The sequence below is a fragment of the Ptychodera flava genome, chromosome 8 (assembly GCF_041260155.1).
Source record: "Ptychodera flava strain L36383 chromosome 8, AS_Pfla_20210202, whole genome shotgun sequence".
Classification (NCBI taxonomy): Eukaryota; Metazoa; Hemichordata; class Enteropneusta; family Ptychoderidae; genus Ptychodera; species Ptychodera flava.
This window is the reverse complement of record NC_091935.1, coordinates 37693943-37714097: the sequence shown is the minus strand read 5'-3', so window position 1 is coordinate 37714097 and position 20155 is coordinate 37693943. Positions and strand designations below refer to the sequence as shown.

The 20155-nt window shown below is 37.4% G+C and overlaps 2 protein-coding genes across 3 annotated transcripts in view; both read right to left on the bottom strand.

Moving 5' to 3' along the window:
• Positions 1-3706: 3706 nt before the first annotated feature.
• LOC139139248 (angiopoietin-1 receptor-like) lies at positions 3707-18840 on the bottom strand. 2 transcript variants are annotated; one of them, XM_070708091.1, is made up of 15 exons: positions 18706-18840; positions 17929-18057; positions 17374-17557; positions 16750-16871; positions 13913-14038; positions 12933-13175; positions 12122-12300; positions 11469-11607; positions 10581-10685; positions 9837-9994; positions 9194-9316; positions 8906-8982; positions 8378-8418; positions 6313-6518; positions 3707-5602 (listed from the first exon to the last, which is right to left on the bottom strand). In XM_070708091.1, the coding sequence occupies exons 2-15, from the start codon at positions 18020-18022 to the stop codon at positions 5582-5584; spliced, it is 1818 nt and encodes a 605-aa protein (XP_070564192.1). In that variant the 5' UTR covers positions 18023-18057; positions 18706-18840; the 3' UTR covers positions 3707-5581. The 2 variants fall into 2 exon arrangements, 1 of the variants encoding a protein (XP_070564192.1); XR_011553763.1 differs by lacking the exon at positions 8906-8982.
• Positions 18756-20155, bottom strand: part of LOC139139249 (uncharacterized) — a 44185-nt gene continuing 42785 nt past the window's right edge. The window contains exon 11 of the mRNA XM_070708093.1: positions 18756-18911. Within this exon, the coding sequence (XP_070564194.1) occupies positions 18892-18911 (20 nt within the window). The 3' untranslated portion in view covers positions 18756-18891. The remainder of the gene's footprint in view (positions 18912-20155) is intronic.

Sequence of the window (20155 nt, the reverse complement as noted above, 5' to 3'; positions counted from 1 at the left end):
CGGCCTCTACAATGACGCCATCCCGCGGAATGGTCTGCAGCCCCCAGAATCACATTACCCTCAACGCTCCGGGCTGTTCGGAAAATCAGACGTTGCGTGAAGTTGTCGATACATTGAATCGTGTTGAGGTGACAAGGTCGGCTTCGCAGCGGAGTATTGCGGATATTAGCCAATCCCTCGAAGACAACAAAAAAGATCGCGGTAAGTGTTGCGTACATGACAAGGACCATAGGCTTTCGACTCAATGCAAGCAAACCGTAAAAGCGCCACTTATGCAGTAGAACAGTGGCGCTTTTACGGTTTGCTTGCATTGAGTTGAAAGCCTGACAAGGACATCTACCCATAACACACTTTCACACAGTGTTTATGCCGTAAGTAATCTCAGTCAACCATCATAACTTCGCAAAATTCACCGATTTCTTCAACAATCAACCATTTTAAAGTTTGTAGCATTCGAAAGTACCAGTTGGTGATGAAACAATTTTCTGCCATTTCACCTCTTTCCTCATCCATATTTTGGTTTATTACATTTTTTAAAACGTCAAACCATTGAAGGGAGATTAGATAAATATTGATGGAAGTCCACATATCATGGAATGACTTGCTGTTGGCACAAACTAAAATATAGTTTTGGAGTTCCAAACGAAGCGTGCAGTCCCCAAAACTTACCACAAACGCGTTTTTTGTAACACCAGACATGCACAAACGTGACTGTTACGATATACTTCAAGCCGGCCATTCAACAAGTGGTAGTTACGCTGTACAACCAGATGATGATATGATGGATTTCCGGGTGTATTGTGACATGGAAACAGATAGCGGTGGATGGATGGTAAGAGGTATCAAGATTGTGACAGATGCATAAAACGTTGCATAGAAATACTGTACCCCTGTTTGATTGAACGAAACAATCAAATGTTTTTCTTACTTTTTCGCGACGTGTCACACAATTCTTACATACATGATACATATATTATATTTCAACGAACGAACCAACACTTTTTGGGGGGGGAGTTGAAAATAAACTCTGTAGGCTTTCAAAATGCGTGAATCTCTGTCGCAAAAAATTGTTTTCAAAAAGCGCTCTCATAAATGCGTGAAATCTTTCTCAAAAGTATATTATTGTCCCACATTCCAGTATCATTGTCCTTCAAACAACGCCCATCCTGTATTTGAAGCTCCCAGGGAGATCCAAGAACTGAAACACATCATGTTGTTTAAAATAAATGCAAGTGTGTTTCCATGAATGAAAACTATTCATCAGCTGGTACCGAAGAAGCTCCCCTCAGCCTCTCATATGTAGATTCACAGGCGCTTGTTGTCTGGGTAGTTGTCAGAGACATAAAGCTATGTTGTAAAATTGAATATGAATATGAATTCAGAAAGTCGAGAGACATGTTGAGTCGTAAAATTGAATTCAGAAAAAAAGAATGTTGAGATGTAAAATTGAATTCAGAATATCAGAATAGAAAGTAGTAATCTTGGCATGGATTGGACACCATGTACACCCGTCTCTCACAAAGCATGCTCTCTTACATTGGACATTCCTGTCAAGTCACGAACAACTTGTAAACTTATTTTGCAGGCGATTCTTTCAGCACACATTCAGACCATAACTTCAGCACATTTGACAGAGACAACGACAGCCACCAGACATCCAATTGTGCATCGCAATATAAAGGTGCCTGGTGGTACCCTGATTGTCACAACTCTAACCTGAACGGCCAGTATCTGAAGGGAGAGCATACATCGGGTGCCGATGGGGTCAACTGGAAGGCCTGGAAGGGGTATTATTACTCCCTCAAATCCACAGAAATGAAGATACGACCCGTGTTGTCCTCACCAATACCTTCGTAACTCGGATAAGTTGACTTTACAAATTCTTGAGCCTCTCAGCAATTTCACCAGGACCCTGTGCCAGGTGACCGCTTTTTTTCCCCTAGGAAAACACGTCAAAACTGAAGGCCTTGATTTTTTAAAATACATTGAACAATCTGCTTGTTAAAGGGCCATTATTTGTAACTTTTGACCATTTTTTACCTCGGAAAATTCCATGTTGGAGGCTCATATTTGTTGCAAAATGTTGTTTTACGAAGAAACAAACATGATTAGTGATGTTATAGCCACATAAAACTGCTAATTTTGTTCAAACGTGTTGCCCTTCCGAGCTCGTTTGTTGACGTCTGGCATGCTCAGCGTGCTGGGGAGAACAAAGATAATGTTGACGCCGCGATCACGCGATATGTACAAGTTTACGTTTATTGCGTGATCAAAACAACATTGCGTCGTGGATTGCCAGACATCTGGCTACGCAACGTGCTCGGACAATGGACTACGACGTAAGTACCGGGCATAAGTAATGAATATTTATTTTGAAATTGCTGTAAATGGCTCGCGCAGGTGCAGAAGAATGCCTATGTTGCAATCCGCGTGTCAACAGAGTTTGTATTTCTGTCCGGACAAAAATTGAAATTTTCGTTTTAAAATCACATGTTATTTAGTTGTAGGGCATGTAATGTTTCCGAATAATATGCGATTCCATGTTATTTGACAGGCTATTCAACATGAGCCAGTGATCATTTCAATCAAAACTAACGGAAAAATCGCCAGAAGATACAACTAATGGCTCCCTAAAAAGATACATACTTTGCATAAGCCAAGATAAGATGAGTAGCTTCAGATTAGTAGGAGACATATACACGGTATCAACAAGTGACTGTCGACGTCGTGTGTTTGTTTTCGTAAAACGTATATCTTGTAGAACTCAGTGAATAGGGAAAAACTTAAGGGCTTTTAGAAGTGAAGTTAAATACCGTAGAGGGCAGTAAATACGAACTGAACGAGTACAGGCGCTGCGAAGAGGAATTTTGGCGTAAACGTTGTAGCTGTTTATTCTCGCAGAAATTTTACAGTGATTTTTAAAAGTCAGATTACGTTTTTTTCCAAACTGCATGAAGACATCGTTTTGCTGAATGAAAGAGTAAATTGGAACGAACACGTGTCAATGGAAACAAAATTATAAAATAAAAAAATTGTTCATTTGCAGCAGGCTAGTGATTCCCAAATTAGATAAAATTATTTGTAGGCCGATGTATTGCTTTTGTTTCTTCTAGCATTTCTTGGGAAATAAAATATATGCAATTCAGTTCTTTCCTCGATGATCTCTCTTACAATGGTGTCATAATAACCGATAAGATTGCGTCATCAGTATATTTGCCCATACGCAAACTGTAATATAGATTCGATAAAGCTTTATAACATATGAACAAGACGCTCACAAACTTTCATCACCACTGACGTCAAAGCAACTTTATGGAGGTCAACATCCATACCTGTTACAGAGAAATCTTAGTTTGTTAAGGAAGGACAGTTATCATTAGTCAGTGACTACAGGGTTGTGAAAATATTAACGGCCCTTTTGTATTAAATGTGAGAAAGGAACCAGATCATATGCAAATTATTGGAAAACCTGTAATGTTTGAAATGAGCTTGTCTCTGTATTTTGAACCATGGGCCGGAGGCCCAAAAATGGCTTTTCAAATTTTCTTCTATATGAGTTTTTTTGTTAATGTTGCGTAGATGTTAATTTACTTACAAATATAGATTGAATGAACGGTATCATTAATGTAAATATACAAATGTTCAATTAATGACATGGAACTGCTACGCATTTTTAATCCTTCCATATTTTAGCATTTTTAATGATAACCATAGGGTCTATGGTGTATGTATGTATGTATGTATGTATGTATGTATGTATGTATGTATGTATGTATGTATGTATGTATGTATGTATGTATGTATGTATGTATGTATGTATGTATGTATGTATGTATGTATGTATGTATGTATGTATGTATGTTAGTCCGTCCAGATCAAAAACTCCTAAACCGCAATGGCTGCCGTCTTAGTATTTGGTGTACCGGTGCATCTTGGGGTGGAGATGTGAATTTGTTCAAATGAACATGTCAGTGCCAAAAATATGCAAATGAGTGGATAAAAGGAAAAAGCCTGCAAATGGCTAAAACTCAATAAGCATTGGTCGGATTGGGTTGAAACTTAGTATGCAGATTCCTTTAGGTATTCTAAATTATGTGTGCAGAAATTTAGGTGAAATTTGCATGTTTGTATATTTTTAGGGTATTCTTTTCCGTTTTTTAGTCAGAAAATCTTGTTCTCTGAAATCGCTCGTCTGATCACTCTGAAAGTCAATATTCATGTTCCCCAGGATGAATTTATTATTCCAAATTTTCGATAAAAAAAAATTGATGAAAAAGAGGCCTGACCTCTGAAATGTAATTTTTAGAGGAATTGCCGTTTGTGCAAACATCTTTTGTGAGTACGTTTACTTTCAAGTCACTCGATAAAAATACAATTCTTTACAAAACGTATGCATATCCGTTTTGTTGGTATATACGTGTATTTGTCGATGTAGCTTAGTGCTAACCAACTTAAGTGACCAGTTTCATTATATAAGTTTCTGGTATTTTCCATGAATGTTAAAACCGACATGAAACAGGTGAAACGAAGTAACATTTTGCCTAATTATATCACTTGTCTATTTTCTTCAGAGACTCTGTTTGCCATTGGTCAACGACTCGTCAGTCAAGCCGTTTTATTATTTGTATTTGTGTAGCTTTGGTTTTGCTTTTGATAAAATTAGCCGAAATACATTTCATGGAAGTGTGACTGCCCTGCTGCGTCAGTACGCCTATTCCTTTGTACAATTTACTTTCTTTGAACTGCTAGAGCTTGCAAGTATACATCTGTCATGCTTGTTGCAATTTTGAAGTTCTCTCCGACTTCCACCTTGATCTAATGGACATGCAAAATGGCTCATGTTCAACTGGATACACGATGAAATGCAGTTTCTTCATCATATGACGCTCACCAAAAGTAATATGTCTAGACTTGCATCTGTTAAAACCTTTGAATGTTTAGATTTCTACACTCATTTTGTGCCAAAAGTCTTATGTTTACAACAAATGTCATTATCAATCACGCACGGGAGCGCGTGGTTTTGATTTTTTTAAAAAGATGTCTTGCTTACATAAAAAAAATTATACTTATGCGCGTGGCTTAATAAAAGTAAATCTCCATAATTTAAGATTTCTTCTATCATATTTGAAATTCTGGACATGGGCCTATGATAGATCTGTCATAACCCAGTAGCGCCTGTTCCTTGAATCGTATCATCGTGTCATCATTCGTGTTATTTACGCTTGGTCAATACACTCGACTTCGTCTTGTGTCTGATGCAGCACAAAATGACCCATGCTGATATGACACAGAAGCAGGCAATATATGGTCATTACCTCTTATTGTACGGCGATATTGTGCGTATTATTAAGGGGCAGTGGTATCGAAATGTAAATGTATGAAAATAAGTCCTGGCAAACGGAGTATTTCTGTGTTAGTTTAATGCCAAACTCTGTTTTCCAACTCGGTGGGTTTGATACATCTGTTCTGTTTCGTCCTGCGTTTGTTGTGAAGTTGCAAGAACGCTGCAACTGAATAGTGACACCGCATTGTGATCGGATCTAGTGTTACAACACACCTTTACACAATGGGCATGATCTCCTCAACAAAATAGGAAGAGTCCCTTGAAAAAAAGAAAGAAGAATATACGTTAATCATTATTGACTATTTTATAGCCTTGTCAAAACCAGCGAACTTTGTATATTCTATAGTAACAACCATTTGCAATCCACAACGGACTGAAGCACAATTTATCCACACTACATCGAACAAAGACTATTTCGTTCACAACGGGCCAATGGCGATTGTATTACATGCAAAAATCGAAATAATCTTGCATACATTGATTAGCATTGAATATTTTTACATCGGTGGAAGACTACAGTACTTTGACACAATTGTACGGTTACAGATAATAGATTTATTATCTCATCGTTGAAGGCAAAACAACAAAACATCAACGTGTCTCCCAAAAACTCGTAACTCGGTATGGAGCGATTGGCATTTTCGCGGAGAGTTTGCATATTCGTTTTCTGATCAATGTTTATTACAGGACAGTCGATATACGAATACGTGGCCATCGAGTACAACTGGAACTGTATATTCCACTGGGTCATCGGAATATTAAAGTTTAACGTTATCGTTTCCTCACAAATTATGTTTGCTTTCATTGTAGCACTTTAAACTTAATTTGTTATTAAACTGGAACGTTAGAGTTTCAATATCCAAAGACTTTATCCACTGTTTTACTAAATGTCACCGCAAATATGTGGAAGGGGATCTTCTTTCCCCCTGATATGGGAAAATAAGAGCCATATGTTTACATGATCATACCTTGTTACACCTTCCTAGTCTGGTTATATTGTTCACAAGACCAGCAGCGGTGGGTCTTTCATCCGGATTGTCTCTCCAGCAGTGTCTCATCATGCCGTAGATATCATCCGTGCAGTGACAAGGCTTAGGCATTCGGTATCCCGTGGATAATTGTCTAGTCAAGAAGCCAGAATCCAGTGGTTGAAACTCTGGATATGGTGTATCGCCTGAATAAAAACACGCACGATTTAAAATGATACACGGTGCAAGCCAAGACTTTTGAGAAGCAATTTAATCGCGAAGTCAAATGATTTATTATAAGGTCGCGATAATTACAGATTTAATAAGAACGAAAATACCTATGGCTTTCAGTAAGAATTTCAGAATGAAAAGGTATAGTATCCACGGCTGCAACCTTTAGCACCACTAAACCTGTCCTTTTCTTATGCAGCTATATTAAGACAAAGAAGATTGAAAAACTCAATTTCGAGAGATGTTACTGCAACAGTGCATTTCCTGTACAGGATTACTAACTAATCAGTGGTATAACAGGAAACGTTAAGATCGAAAACCGTGCAACCATAACATGGTGTGCGTGCAGAGTATTCAGAATTCATGATATTATTTGGTCGGAGGGGTGTGATAGAGTACTTGCGAATGGGGTCAGTGCATGTCGGGATGGGAGAGGGCTCCATGCATGCGGACGTTTGTCGGTCGGTTATACGCAGATTCATGTCCGGTGCCATTGTAAAGACACACCTTAATACATTTGTTTCACATTCGGTACGATAGCAATATACACGATACAATATATTTTCATGTCAATTTGTTTCGCTAGGTATAATCTGCTACTGTTTGGTCATAAAATTGAAATCTCAAGCCCCATTATGCGTGGCTTACCAGATTTCATTGAACCTTGACAAAATGGCTATAAACATGTAAACATTAAAAAACAGAATACAGCCATATCAAATTATACCACGACACACATTATCATGGATATGAATGTCCAAATAAAACCGTGTACCATATTCGAACGAAGGATTATTAATGCTGTGCAGTGACCTTTGGGTTAACATTTCTGAACAAAAAGACTAGTGCTCTTATATATGCTTTCAGCCGGGTTGAATAAAGTAAGCTCAAGCATGTCTGTCTAATTATTCCGGATCCCATTTGCGTAGAAATAGCTTCATGGTGGCCGTATTGGATCGTATTAAAGCGAATTGACACGCTTACGTTACCACTAGCACATTATCATTGTACAGAAACGCACAAGAATTTGTTTTGTGATACGATCAAATGCGGCATTTCCTTAATGTTCAGAGCTATTTCTGAGACATGCTTTTGTTTGAGAAATTATCCATTTTTGTGAACATGAGCTCATTATACTGATTTGATACATTGTCATCATCTACAACAGTAAAACAGTTCGCCATCACCACAAAAAACTCCACGAATTCAAATTGTTCAAAATTAGATGCCATCTGCAGTTTTGTATTTCCAGGAATATCGTCACACAACGTTGATAATCTTTGGTGATTTTTTTACATCGCAGTGAAAATTGATATAAAATTAACAGTACTTTGAAACACGTGATAATATCTCTGTATTGCTACAAGAATGCATGTATTATAATACACCACACTACAGTACACTACACTATACACTACACTACACTACACTACACTACACTACACTACATTACACCATACACTATACACTATACACTATACACTACACTACACTTCACTACCACATCACACCACACCACACCACACCACACGATACAATCCAATCCAATCAAATCCAATACAGTACAATACAATACAATACAAAATAATGCAATACAATGCAATACAAGACAATTATAATACAATACAATTACGATACGATGCGATACTATTCGATACAATGGTGTTCGAAGAACCCATTTTTTGATCTCTATGCGCCGTTCACACACAGCTTAGCTACATTACTTATAGTTAGGCCTAATTGTCGGGCGGGAATGTGTCATTGGTGAGGAACATTATGACTAAATAATGACCTACTTATACATTGATGGAGAAGTATTATCTATCATACCTACCTAGGGTAACCATTTCCCACAACATAACACCGTACGACCATCTGTTGGACGAAAAATTAATTGTCACCATTCGAGGTAAAATTATCCCTAGTCCCATTTTGCCTCAAAGTCTAACAAAGACAAAGGACACAACACAATAAGTACTGAATTGCGACGGACTGTTAAGTGTACGGCAGCATGTTGGCGTACACACGCTAAGTATGCTAAGTGCAAGGAAGATGAGAGAGACTGCAAAAGTTCTCGTCCCTCGCTGCAGCGGAGTTAATATACTGTCATGACGTGTAAACTCTGTGTAATCAACTATTCTCTTTGCATCAAGAAGCTTTTTAAGGACGTCCTATTTTGAGAAAAGGTAGAGACTTTTGTACAAAACAAAGGCGAAAAAAAGACTTTTGTGCCCAGGACTTTTCCAGAGACCGGTATCACTGCATTGCCTGTCTTTGATAAAAGAATGCTTTAAGAAGGAAAAATGTTTTCGTTCACTGTTGAATGCACAAACATATCTATTTATACAATAGCGACACTTACATGTCAGATTTCTTGGTATACACTCCCGTCACTAACGATTCAGGGGACATCCAACGAATAGGTACAAGCATCCCTTGCTATATGGTAAATATGGTGATGAACAAAACATACAACGTTATCTAAATTTGTATGTTATAATTTGAGAGAATGTCTCACGAAAAGAAAAAGAAGGTGAAGACGCTTGTCGTTTACAATCTGATAAAGTCTAAACCGTTCGCAACAATGATATTTTTCATTTATCATTTCCTTGACCTGTCGTGAAACTGTATTCTATGGTGTTTACAATACCGTTGGATGTCTTTGATATTGCCCCTTTTGGTACACATCCCTGGACAGTCCAAAATCAGCAATCTTTGCGATGTCGTTCGGCGAAATCAAAATATTTCGGGCTGCTATGTCACGATGGACAACCTGAATAACGTAAAACAATTTAGAAATAAGATTTTGTGGCTTATCAATGTTACTTTGCTTAAAACCCGTACAGAGAGTTATAACTTCGACGTTCCATGATACTCGCCGGTTGATTAATCCTACGATATCGACAAACAAAGAGACGGGAAAGGAGACTAATATAAATACAGATAAAAAGTGCTGTGAATAGGACACAAAGCGGCTACGCTTGTATTTAAACCGTTGATAGGCCGATTTAATTAGACATAATAAAAGCTCTATAACCAGAAGAGAAATTGAAAAAAAATTATCTAAACATTTAGGTGAACTGTGATAACAGTTCAAAGCACTACATCGACATTGTAGACTTTCTCTGTTAGGACTAGATGAGCATGCGCTTTAGATGAGAAATAGAACTATCGACATTCCTGTCGAAGCGTTAACACCTATCAACATTAGTTACAAGGACCTGTGGGATAATCATGGCGCAGGTTGTTTATAGCACAATAGAACAAATAATTAAATATTCATTAAATCTGACCTGTTGATTTTCAAGATGTTCCAGGGCCCTTGCAATGTGTAACGCAAATTTCAATAGACGCTGATCAAGTTGCTTGGTAACTTTCCTCACATCTGTCCGTTCTTTCAAAAATGCGAGTAAATCTTTTCTCATCAACTCGGTAATGATACAACAATGACCTGTGACAAGTAAGACACAGATTGTCGCTCATTCTGATTAAAATCAGATATATGTATCGCATGTACTATTAATCAGAGAGAGTGAGACGACCAGCGGTTACGAAGTGCGGCAAAATAGAAGCAAAGTATGAGCAACTATTTCGTCTTCATTGCAAACACTCACCTTTCATTACTGTTATCAGAAAAACAGAAGAACGAAACTTTCAAGCAAAAGGTGGACATATCGCCACGTTCATGTAACTTTAATCAGATTCGCGTAATTGTCCGTAGTTTTTAAAACTATTCTCAGCCTGGTAGAAATTTATTTGATTCAATACAAGTATCATTATGGTAATGATTATTCATGAAAATTTGTATGCTAAGTATATGATGTTATGACCTTCATCAGAGCAAAATGGGGGTTCGCTGTGCCTGACAATTGAGAAGGGGGTGTTTGTTTACATGGGTACGCATTTACACATGCTCTCTTGTATGTGGTTGTAGAATCATAAAATTAAAAAAAAAGTGACACTACTTCTTTTATAGGCAGAGACTCATGTTACAAATAAGACTGAAAAACCAGACTGACAACCACGCTTCCACATACCGTGCTGCAAGACAACGCCGGTCAGTTGAATAACGTTTGGGTGATCCTTGAGTTTTTCTAGGAGCTGAATTTCTTGCAGAAATATGTACGAATATTCTGTGTCATCTGATTTGCAAAATGGGAAAATGAAACAGTCTGAGATTAATCATTGTTTACTTCTTAAAGTAGCATGCACGATGTTCGATTTCTAGCCACCCCAGAAGTACTACATACATGTATATCATCTACATAACAATGAAGCCATCGCACTCGTGTTGGCACAGGCAAGATTCACGTAGCATAGTATGGTAGTCTTACTAACAACACTAAGGTAAAATGCGCCTCGAGGACAAATGTCCAGACTCTCAAAGTTTTACAATTCTTTTGCGGTCTACCACAAGTAGGGGTTCATTTTCAAGCTCACGCAGTGAATGAAGTTTTCGCCGGGTTGTTTTTTTTAAATCGAAAAACTTTAATTCACCCATTGGCTTGACACAGGGATAGCGGCCAATTTGAATTTCGAGTGTCCGTCAATATTGGGTAGCTTGTTTCCCTGGTATCATCTTTTGCACAATGACCCTAGAATGGTTTAAGGTATCTTTGCGGAAGTTTTGAGCAAAAAATTCAGGCTTTCAATGTCGAAAGAGAAAACATACATGTAAGAAATGAGTAAGTCCCATACAATGCCCAATCCGATAATGTGGCCGGTGCGTCATATTCAATAATCTAATTAAGTAAATTCTCGATCGGTTTCAAACTAGCAACCTATGATACTTATTAACCTAGCAAAATACATCAGCGGTAAAAATGGACCGCTTGACCGGTGGTGTATTTTTTTACTTCAAGATTTTTGCGTACATCTTCTAAGTTTAATACAATATAATTTTTAATTGTCCTGTGCGCTCTAACCTTTTGGCATTTTGACTGCCTCCATTCTAACATCTTCTGGGGTTACAGTCAACCTCGATCTGTACACTTTGGAAAACATTCCTTCGCCGAGTAAATCAAGAATTTGCAACTGGTTTGGTTGGAAAATCCTGACATCAACCTATTGGGCATAAAAATATACACTTCGTTATCTATTGAAACCAAAAAGTGCACCGATTGCAGACAACTATATTGTTTATAATAATAAATTTATTAACTTAGAATCAGTCAAAGTGTTCAGTTGTTAAACATTTGAAGTCTCTCTCGTCAGCATCAAAACAAATGAAGTGAAGGTGATCTTTGAAATCTGGATGAAAGTCACATTCATTTATGGCTATTTACCGACAGTTTTTCTTTGCTCTATTACTCCCGGCGCCTTTGATATTGCTGTACGTTCTTTTATTTCTGAACTTGGGGTAGACATGATTCTCACCAGATGAAGCTCGATGTCTTGTAATCAGTGTGACTATGATTTTCGTTGATCGTTTAAATTTAATGCTCAGCATAATGAAAGTCTGTTCCTTTCTGTGGCTAAATAATGGCGCATGGCACCCATTCCAGATGCAAAGTTATGGAATATGAGCGAGCAAAACGAAATTTGATGGCAAGAAATTAGAAAAATTTGAACGACATACCGGAATTTGTGTTTTCCACCGAGTAGTATCTAGTTCGAGGCGAGAATATCTGTGTACAGAATGCGATCTTTTCCGTCTTATGATAACACACAGAGCAGCCAGAAAAAACACACAACCACAGACAAGTAATATGATGACAACAGGAAGCACTGGGTTACCACCGTTCGGACTTGAGGGCGCTGTGAAATCAATCAAATTTGGCGAAAGAAGGGGTTCATAGTAAATATATGGAATTATGTCATGCCATCGATGCTTTCTTGGAAATCTTTTAAATTTTACAAAATAATCTGAGCTGAGCTCGGAGTCCACAAAAACTCCTGAATGAAAGTAAAATTATGCAAAACGATTCCTATATAATTGCAGTCAGCAAGCACATTTTTCAACTGATGCAAATCATATGGTTAAACGGCCGCGATTTCTGAAGTCAGCACAAAGCTGTCAGTTCTGAATAATGTTACGTTTTTAGGTAGAAGACCCCTTTGGGGATCGATATTCGGACTCTAAATTTTTCCGATGCTTTTCTGGTCTACCATTTGATGGGATTCATTTGTTCATTGCAGTAAGAAACAAAAATTGAAAATTTTATTTTTCTTCATCGAGTTAAAGTGGCGGCCATTTTGAATTTCGAATATAGGTAAATGCTAGGTAATTTGTTTCTCTGGTACCAAAGTTTACGCGGTAAACCCCGACCTTTTATTCTTGATTTGGCAAGAGTATGGTCGAAAGTTTCATTCAGGAGAGTTTGAGTAGATGTTTACGTCTTTCACTTTGCAGGTGTATACTACCTTAAGAGGAGAAATAGTAATCTCACCGTTTGCAGTGACAGTAAAAGCACACGAATCCGAGTTATTCCAATGGTCATACGCGGTTATTATGACCTTTGAGGTCCCGACAGTGAAGAGGTGGCCTGATTCGTATGTCGATGTCACCTTGGCTATGCCATCATTGTCCGTTGCTGATATTGGTTGCCAGGTGACATTCACCATATCTCGGTAGTTCTGAAGTAACTTGTCGATGTCAGGGGGACAGTCAAGAATCACTGGCTTCTCGATATCTGTCAATAAAGCACACGGAACTTGTCGTAAAATTTACATGTTTTCATCAAATTCAAAACAAACATTAATTATCAAGTTTCCAAAAAACCATTCCACTGAATCCCGAGCACTACCAAAAAGGCAGCCACGCAAAGCCTTCTTTCGATTTAAGACTTAAAACTTTGATTGAAGGGAGATTGCATCACAATAGGAACAATGAGTATCACTAGATCTTCACATTTTTATATAAATATGAAAGCACTTTCTGTGATTCTTGGAAATTAAAAAGAAATAAAACGGTAAAAAATAATTTCTACGGAAATCAAAATTTGATCAAATCGTTAATAGATTGATCGGTTATCATATTTACAACCCTTCTCTAGTAATTGCGAGAGACACATGGACTTACGGTCGTCATTTCAGAACGGGCAAATTGAAAATTCTAGTCCCTCTAAAGACAGTCTTTCTAACACTCCCTTGATTTTTCAATGCTTGTATCGCAAATGACCTCCAGCTCTTCCTGATTGTAGACCATTCAAACCCAGTGCCTAACATTCTACTGCGATTTTACCTTTGAGTTTTGTTCTCATTTCCCCATTGCACTTTGTATAGCAGTTGTTACACAACTTGTTCTCAATATATTCATCGGTTCTCACATTACCTGCCCTAAACCACAGTTAGATACACATTTCCTTGTCTAAATCCTTGCATGATTTTTGCTTGCTCTTTAAAGGTAACTGTTTAAATTTTCTTTTACCTTTTTCACACTTGTCTCCTGTCCAACCCTTCACACACTGGCAGCCTTCGAATTGTGTACAATCATAGGCATTGGCGCAGTCGCACTTCTTTGAGCAGTTCTTTCCCCAAACGTTGTCCTTGCAACCTGTTCAACAGAAACGACTTATTGCTACTTCACATGCACAACCTAAGGTTGTCCTCTCCCAACAAAAATAAAGGATTTATTCTATTTCCATCCCACGCTTATTTTTGTCGTCTTGAAACTTTTTGCGCTTATCTATGGGCGCGTCGAAGTAACAAATCATAAACGGAAAGTATTTCTCACGCGAATGAACTTTAGGACTGGCATGAAGAAGTTGTGACGTTCAGTCATAGCGATCATAATTTTCAATGGTGTGCACTAGTACTTGGAAAAATTCACTTCTTGTATTTTATGCCCGAACAGTTTTGTTACCGATACAATAACATTACAACTGCGTCCGAATTGCACATTGGGCCTGCATGTACAGTCGTCATGGCATATATATTTTCGTTTCAATATTACGAAAATAATCTTAAAAATAAGAGCACAGGCATCGTGGCCCCTACACGCCACACGGAACATTATTATTGAGGATATGAAATTTTATTTTTCATGATAATATTTTTAATATTTGTAAGAGATTAATTTCTCCAAAGCAATTTTAATTACGGAAAAGTTTATTTGGGTAGACTTTTAATTACAAGCTTTTAACAAAAACGAAAATTTAACTTTGACAAAATACACTTTTACTTTAACAAAATATTTGTTTCTCAAAAGTATTTTTCATTTTGTTAAACATAAGTGAAAATTGTGCAAGAGTACCGACTAAAAACTTTTAAATTTTTTTCTGAACAAGAACTGTTTTCATAAATGGATGGTATAACATTTATGTTTTTAGCGTAGAAAACCTAAATTGTTTAAAGAAATTAAGTCTGATTTTCCTAGAATAAAATTAATTTCCCGGTATATTGAAGAATGAACACGAATATTTTTCGGAAACAAATGGCCACTTGTCATTAGGTCACACTATGTCACCATATGCGTACATTTAATTTGGTATCAATAAGATTTGGTAACTGCAGGTTATATCTTCAATTATATTGCGAACTGCTGTTGACTTAAAACTTATGTCCGTGCCACATTGACTCACTCGATTTTTAGTTATGAAAATAGCGTAACTTTGTATGAGGCAAATTTCAATGTAAGCATGTCATGTGCTAGAGCACAGACAAGGAGTTCCTTGTCTGTGGCTCCTAGTCTGTAGAGCGAGTGGACTGCGGTTATCCACGGGGAGACTGTGTGTAGATCGCACGACTTCCTGGCATTTTTAGCTCACGTGTTCACACACGTGAGTTAAAGTCGCAGCGATGTCTGTCTGTCTGTCTGTCTGTCTGTCTGTCTGTCTGTCTGTCTGTCTGTCTGTCTGTTCGCCTGTCTGTGGGCCCGAAATCTCAAAACGGCTCATCAGATCACAATTAAATCTGGTGCATAGATTCTGTTTGCAAATGGTAGTAATTGATTAGTTATTGGTGGTTGTGGCTTGCTAACATTTTGCTCATTTCCATAAATTAATGATTTTATAAACGATGGATATACATTGAGAACGACTGCACACAATTTGATGAGATTTGCTGCAAATGTTGATCCAACAAGATATATCTGAATTGACTTGATCAAAATTGACGAAACTTGGTATGTACATTGAAGATACTATGATTTTACGTTATTTAAGTTATTAAGCATTTTTACTTCAGCAAATTCCTAATATGCATTAATGAACTTTCTTAATTAGGGCCACATACCGGGATTTACTTGATCAAAGTTGGCAAAACATGCTATATGTACATTGATTATACCAGGTTAAAACAATATTGAAAGTCTTTTCGCATTTTCATGTCAGCTAATTTATAGTTTGCATATCTAATGAGCTTTCACAGTTTGGCATATATAGCTTGAAGGACTTGACCAAAGGCAATTACACTTGCTATATAAGTGGTGATACGTTGGCAGCAGTCAAAGAAATTTAGTATTTTTTTTTCAGCTAATTACTTATCGGTATTTGTATACTTAATGACCTTTAGAATTAGTCTGTAGTAAATATTGTTCATGATGTTCATCATAATATTTTCAATGAAGTTGAAAACATGTTGCAAAAGTTTAAATTTACACACAACTGCAATATATAATGAAACACGTGAGCATTTTCAGTTCATATCTGGTTTCTTCTTGTCTGTAGCATTCGATACGTGGACACGGCTTCTTCGAAATCTTGATAATTTGTTAATGGCGTATAGATACTATTACAAAAGTAGTTCGGCTAAAACTCAAAGTCGTTCTTAGGAAACTCCATTCTTGTCTTGTGCATATAATTAAGTGTAATGCCCTGACGTGTTTCATCGTTCTGCTCAGAAAATAGGAGTGACGTAATGGTCGTGTCATGTGATCGCTCGTCTTTGCCTCGTGGTGCCACGAACGTATTACTGAGATACCCTTCGCTGACGCAGTAATACATTCGGGAATAATATTTAGTTGATTTATTTGGGGGATAAGTAACTGTTTTAGTGACTATCGAGTTAAGTCCGTTCGAATGCGTCACGACCTGGCAGTCTTCATTTTCACTCGGATTTTGTAATGTAGATAATATTTACTGAAAAATTGCGTTTATATTTTACTGTGGCAATGTCTGGTATTAAATACATTTTGTCTAGTAGTCTGATCATTTTTATCAGTAATGTTACAGGTACTGGCCACACAACGTTTCATATCAAACTGATTTGGCGATTATAGAGATGCTTGTTCCAATTTAACCTATTCACTTACAGAATACAACTTACCCTTGACAGTGACTTCAACAAAATTTGAAAAGTATTTCCTGTTTTCGTCATACCCATGACCATAGCATCTGTATTTACCAGAATCCGCGAAAGTCGCATTTGGTACCGTGAACGCGACTGTGCTGACGAAGACAAAAATGAAATGATACCATTAATTTCTGAGTATCGCGGACAAGTCAAAGTAAGTTCTCTAAGTTCGATATGAAATTGATGTTACATGTGACAAACATATGCATGAAGAAGAAAGCCCTGTGCAGCAGTGGATTACACGTGTTCGCCGGACCCAAGGTCGACAGCCATAACCACTCGAGTGCAGTTAGCCGACATGTACAGTAATATCATGTACACAGATTCTTTATTGAATAATTAAGTCATATAGACATTCGACTTCATTGATTATTCAGTGTGTTCGCCGGGCCCAAGCAAGGCAGCCATGGCCAGTCGGCCTCGGTTATGCTGGCCGACATGTATAGTAATATCATGTGATTCTTTTTATTGAATTCAAGTCGTATAATTCTACATATTACATACGATTATTATCCAAGAAATGTGCCAAGCGCCTGTGCATGCAAGGCTTTGTTGAACATAGAAGAAGGAAAAGGATGTGTACAAATGCACATTTACCTCGGAAAATATACACGACGATTCGCTCGTGATTCGCTTATAAACGAAGAGTACAATGGAACGCCATCGAGTTCCAACACTGTACCTCTTAGATCGACGTTAGTAAATACACTTATGAAGGAGATGGTGCCACCAAGAGGGACAACTTCATTGTCAATGGATAAGGTGATTTGCGAGGTAACAGCTGCCCATCAGGAAAAAAAATACATTCTCGATGATAAAACATTAACATGTTATTCTTATCAAAATTATGAGTTATGTTGTCGTTGATTCAAATTCAGGTATTACAAACCTGTCTACGTGCATTCTATGGTTTACTTCTTTCCTTACCAATAGTTATATCAAACAACTATTATGCAAGAATGACCTAGTCTCTAGTCTTGTCTCCAGTAAACAAGCAAGATACATCACAAGAGTAAATCATTGGGAAATATCTCTTGCATAACTTTAGCCTATTCATTATTCAGCATGTGAATGGATGAGTATATGAAATGTTTTCGATATACCAAGCCGCAGGTTTAAATGTCAATGTGTTGCAAACTTCGCCAAACTTACGAACATCGCATGCTGGTCCTCTCCATCCTAAAGTACACATACACGCTCCATTCCACACATGACAAGTTGCACCATTCTTGCATATGCATTCCATTTCGCACCAAAAACCGTACCTTCCATACGGACAACCTAGTAACAAATGAACAGCCATCTTAATGCTACAAACTGTGAAAGCTTTCCTTGGAATATTGCCATGTTATCATATATATATATATATATATATATATATATATATATATATATATATAGAGAGAGAGAGAGAGAGAGAGAGAGAGAGAGAGAGAGAGAAGAAGAGAGAGAGAGAGAGAGATAGAGAGAGATAGATAGATAGATAGATAGATAGATAGATAGATAGATAGATAGATAGATAGATAGATAGATAGATAATAAAGGGGGATTAAACCAACATAATTTGGTTGTGCTTTCTATTATAGTGTTTCTACTTTTGCTTGATTCATCTTTCCCAAGCATATACTTTAATTCATTATCGTGACATCAAACATGCCCCGGTTATCTCTTTTCACATGATGGATCTTTATCGAACAAGAGAGTTTTTCAAGCCTTAACGATGATCAAAACATCTTCTTGAATGACAAGATGCTTTGCTTTGTTGTTGTTATTTAGACATAAAAATACGGCAATGCTCTTTTGGAACACAAGCAAGCACGCAGAATAATACGAGTAACACAAATGTCTGCTATGAACTCAGTGAGTACCGTAAACATTTGAGAATGAAATCTAGTTAGCTTCATAAACAATTATATAATAGATATTTACCAATGGCTGCAACGAGGATAGCCTTATCTGGTAATTGAAGAGACGTGTCGGGTTCTTCTATCGAAATACTATATATCCAGTCTCTGTGCGTATCAAACCCTTTGATTTCTAGGTGTCAACACCACATGGTTTGAGATATAATCCCTATCTCCACTGTCAACTGATGGGAGTTCTTTCATAAAACGCTTAGCAGGAACGAAGTCCCACTGCGGAAGTAAGAAATATTTCTTTTTAGATTCGAACATGTAGCCTAAGCTATAAACTCTGTAGATCTGGTTCGTTACCCTCTTTGGCACAGCAACACCTTAATAATGGTTGTTAAATAATCTAACTTAGTTCTGCTCGGAATTTTCCAAATTGGTTTTACGCCTTGGGGACATATACATATTAACTCTCAAAGTTTTTGAATACTTCTCTTGTCTATGGCTTGTGTGAGACCGTTTTGAAGTGCATTGAGTAAGTAAAGTTTTCACTGTCTTAGGTAACATAGGGATGGCGGCCATTTTGACTTTCCAGTGTCGGTAATTATAGGAAGATTTGTTTCTCTAATTCCAAAATTTAAACGGTAACCCCAAAGTTTAATTATTGATTTTGAGAGAGAATGCTTGCGAACCAGCAATGTGGCGGTTACGCTCCATATTCAAGATTCTCCGACCAAGCAACACAGGGACAGAGCTCTCGAAAATCTCGCTCTTTGAGTTTATTTCTGTAAAAAAGTATCCATAATCAATATGAATTGACGCCATCGTAAATACATCAACGTTCGATTAGAACGTCCAGTCTGGAAATATGACATTTTCACACCCACTTTTCGCCTATTTCGTTTGAAAAGCCAGACGATATCTCGTATATTGAAAATAGCTGTCGATCAAATGGTCGTGTAAACCTCAGCGTGAATATCCAGGCGTGTATTTCATCCAAATTCATGTTGTTTCTGTAAACAGATCCAAACATTGCTGGGCTGTTTTCCGCTTACGCAGCTGTCGAGTATTGTACCGTTCTATGATAAAACGATGCCGTCACAGATGATATTTTTATGAAAATGGCATTTATCGTATTCCTTTATGCGGCGTAAAATTACTATATCATTTCTCGTCTATCCAGCCCCACGATCACGTTCGTGAGAATTTGTGAGAATCACAACCTGTCATTGGTGCAAATCAACATTTTTGGGACTTCTAGAGTACTGGAGAGAATGGAAAAGTTAGTGTGTGTTTGCTTTATTATTATCTTTTTGTTTCTGTCTTCGGCAATTGATCATTATGGATAGCCAACTTTGAATGCAAACGTTCTAAGACGAGTGCAATTTTGGTCATATAAAAAGCAGTCTCGAGATTGATTGCTTGCTAGGACCCCACTCGACTCCCGATAGTCAATACCAAACGTTTGGTATGCAGTATACATATAGGTATTTCACTTACACCAATGGTACTTAACACTTGCCTTATAT

Coding starts and splice junctions, on each gene's coding strand:
- LOC139139248 (XM_070708091.1), bottom strand. CDS start 18,022: ATGGAATGCATATGCAAGAATGGTGCAACTTGTCATGTGTGGAATGGA. Junction 9,995..10,580: donor CGGCGTTGTCTTGCAGCACG/GTATGTGGAAGC, acceptor TACTTGTCACAG/GTCATTGTTGTATCATTACC. Junction 8,983..9,193: donor AATATCAAAGACATCCAACG/GTATTGTAAACA, acceptor TTTACCATATAG/CAAGGGATGCTTGTACCTAT.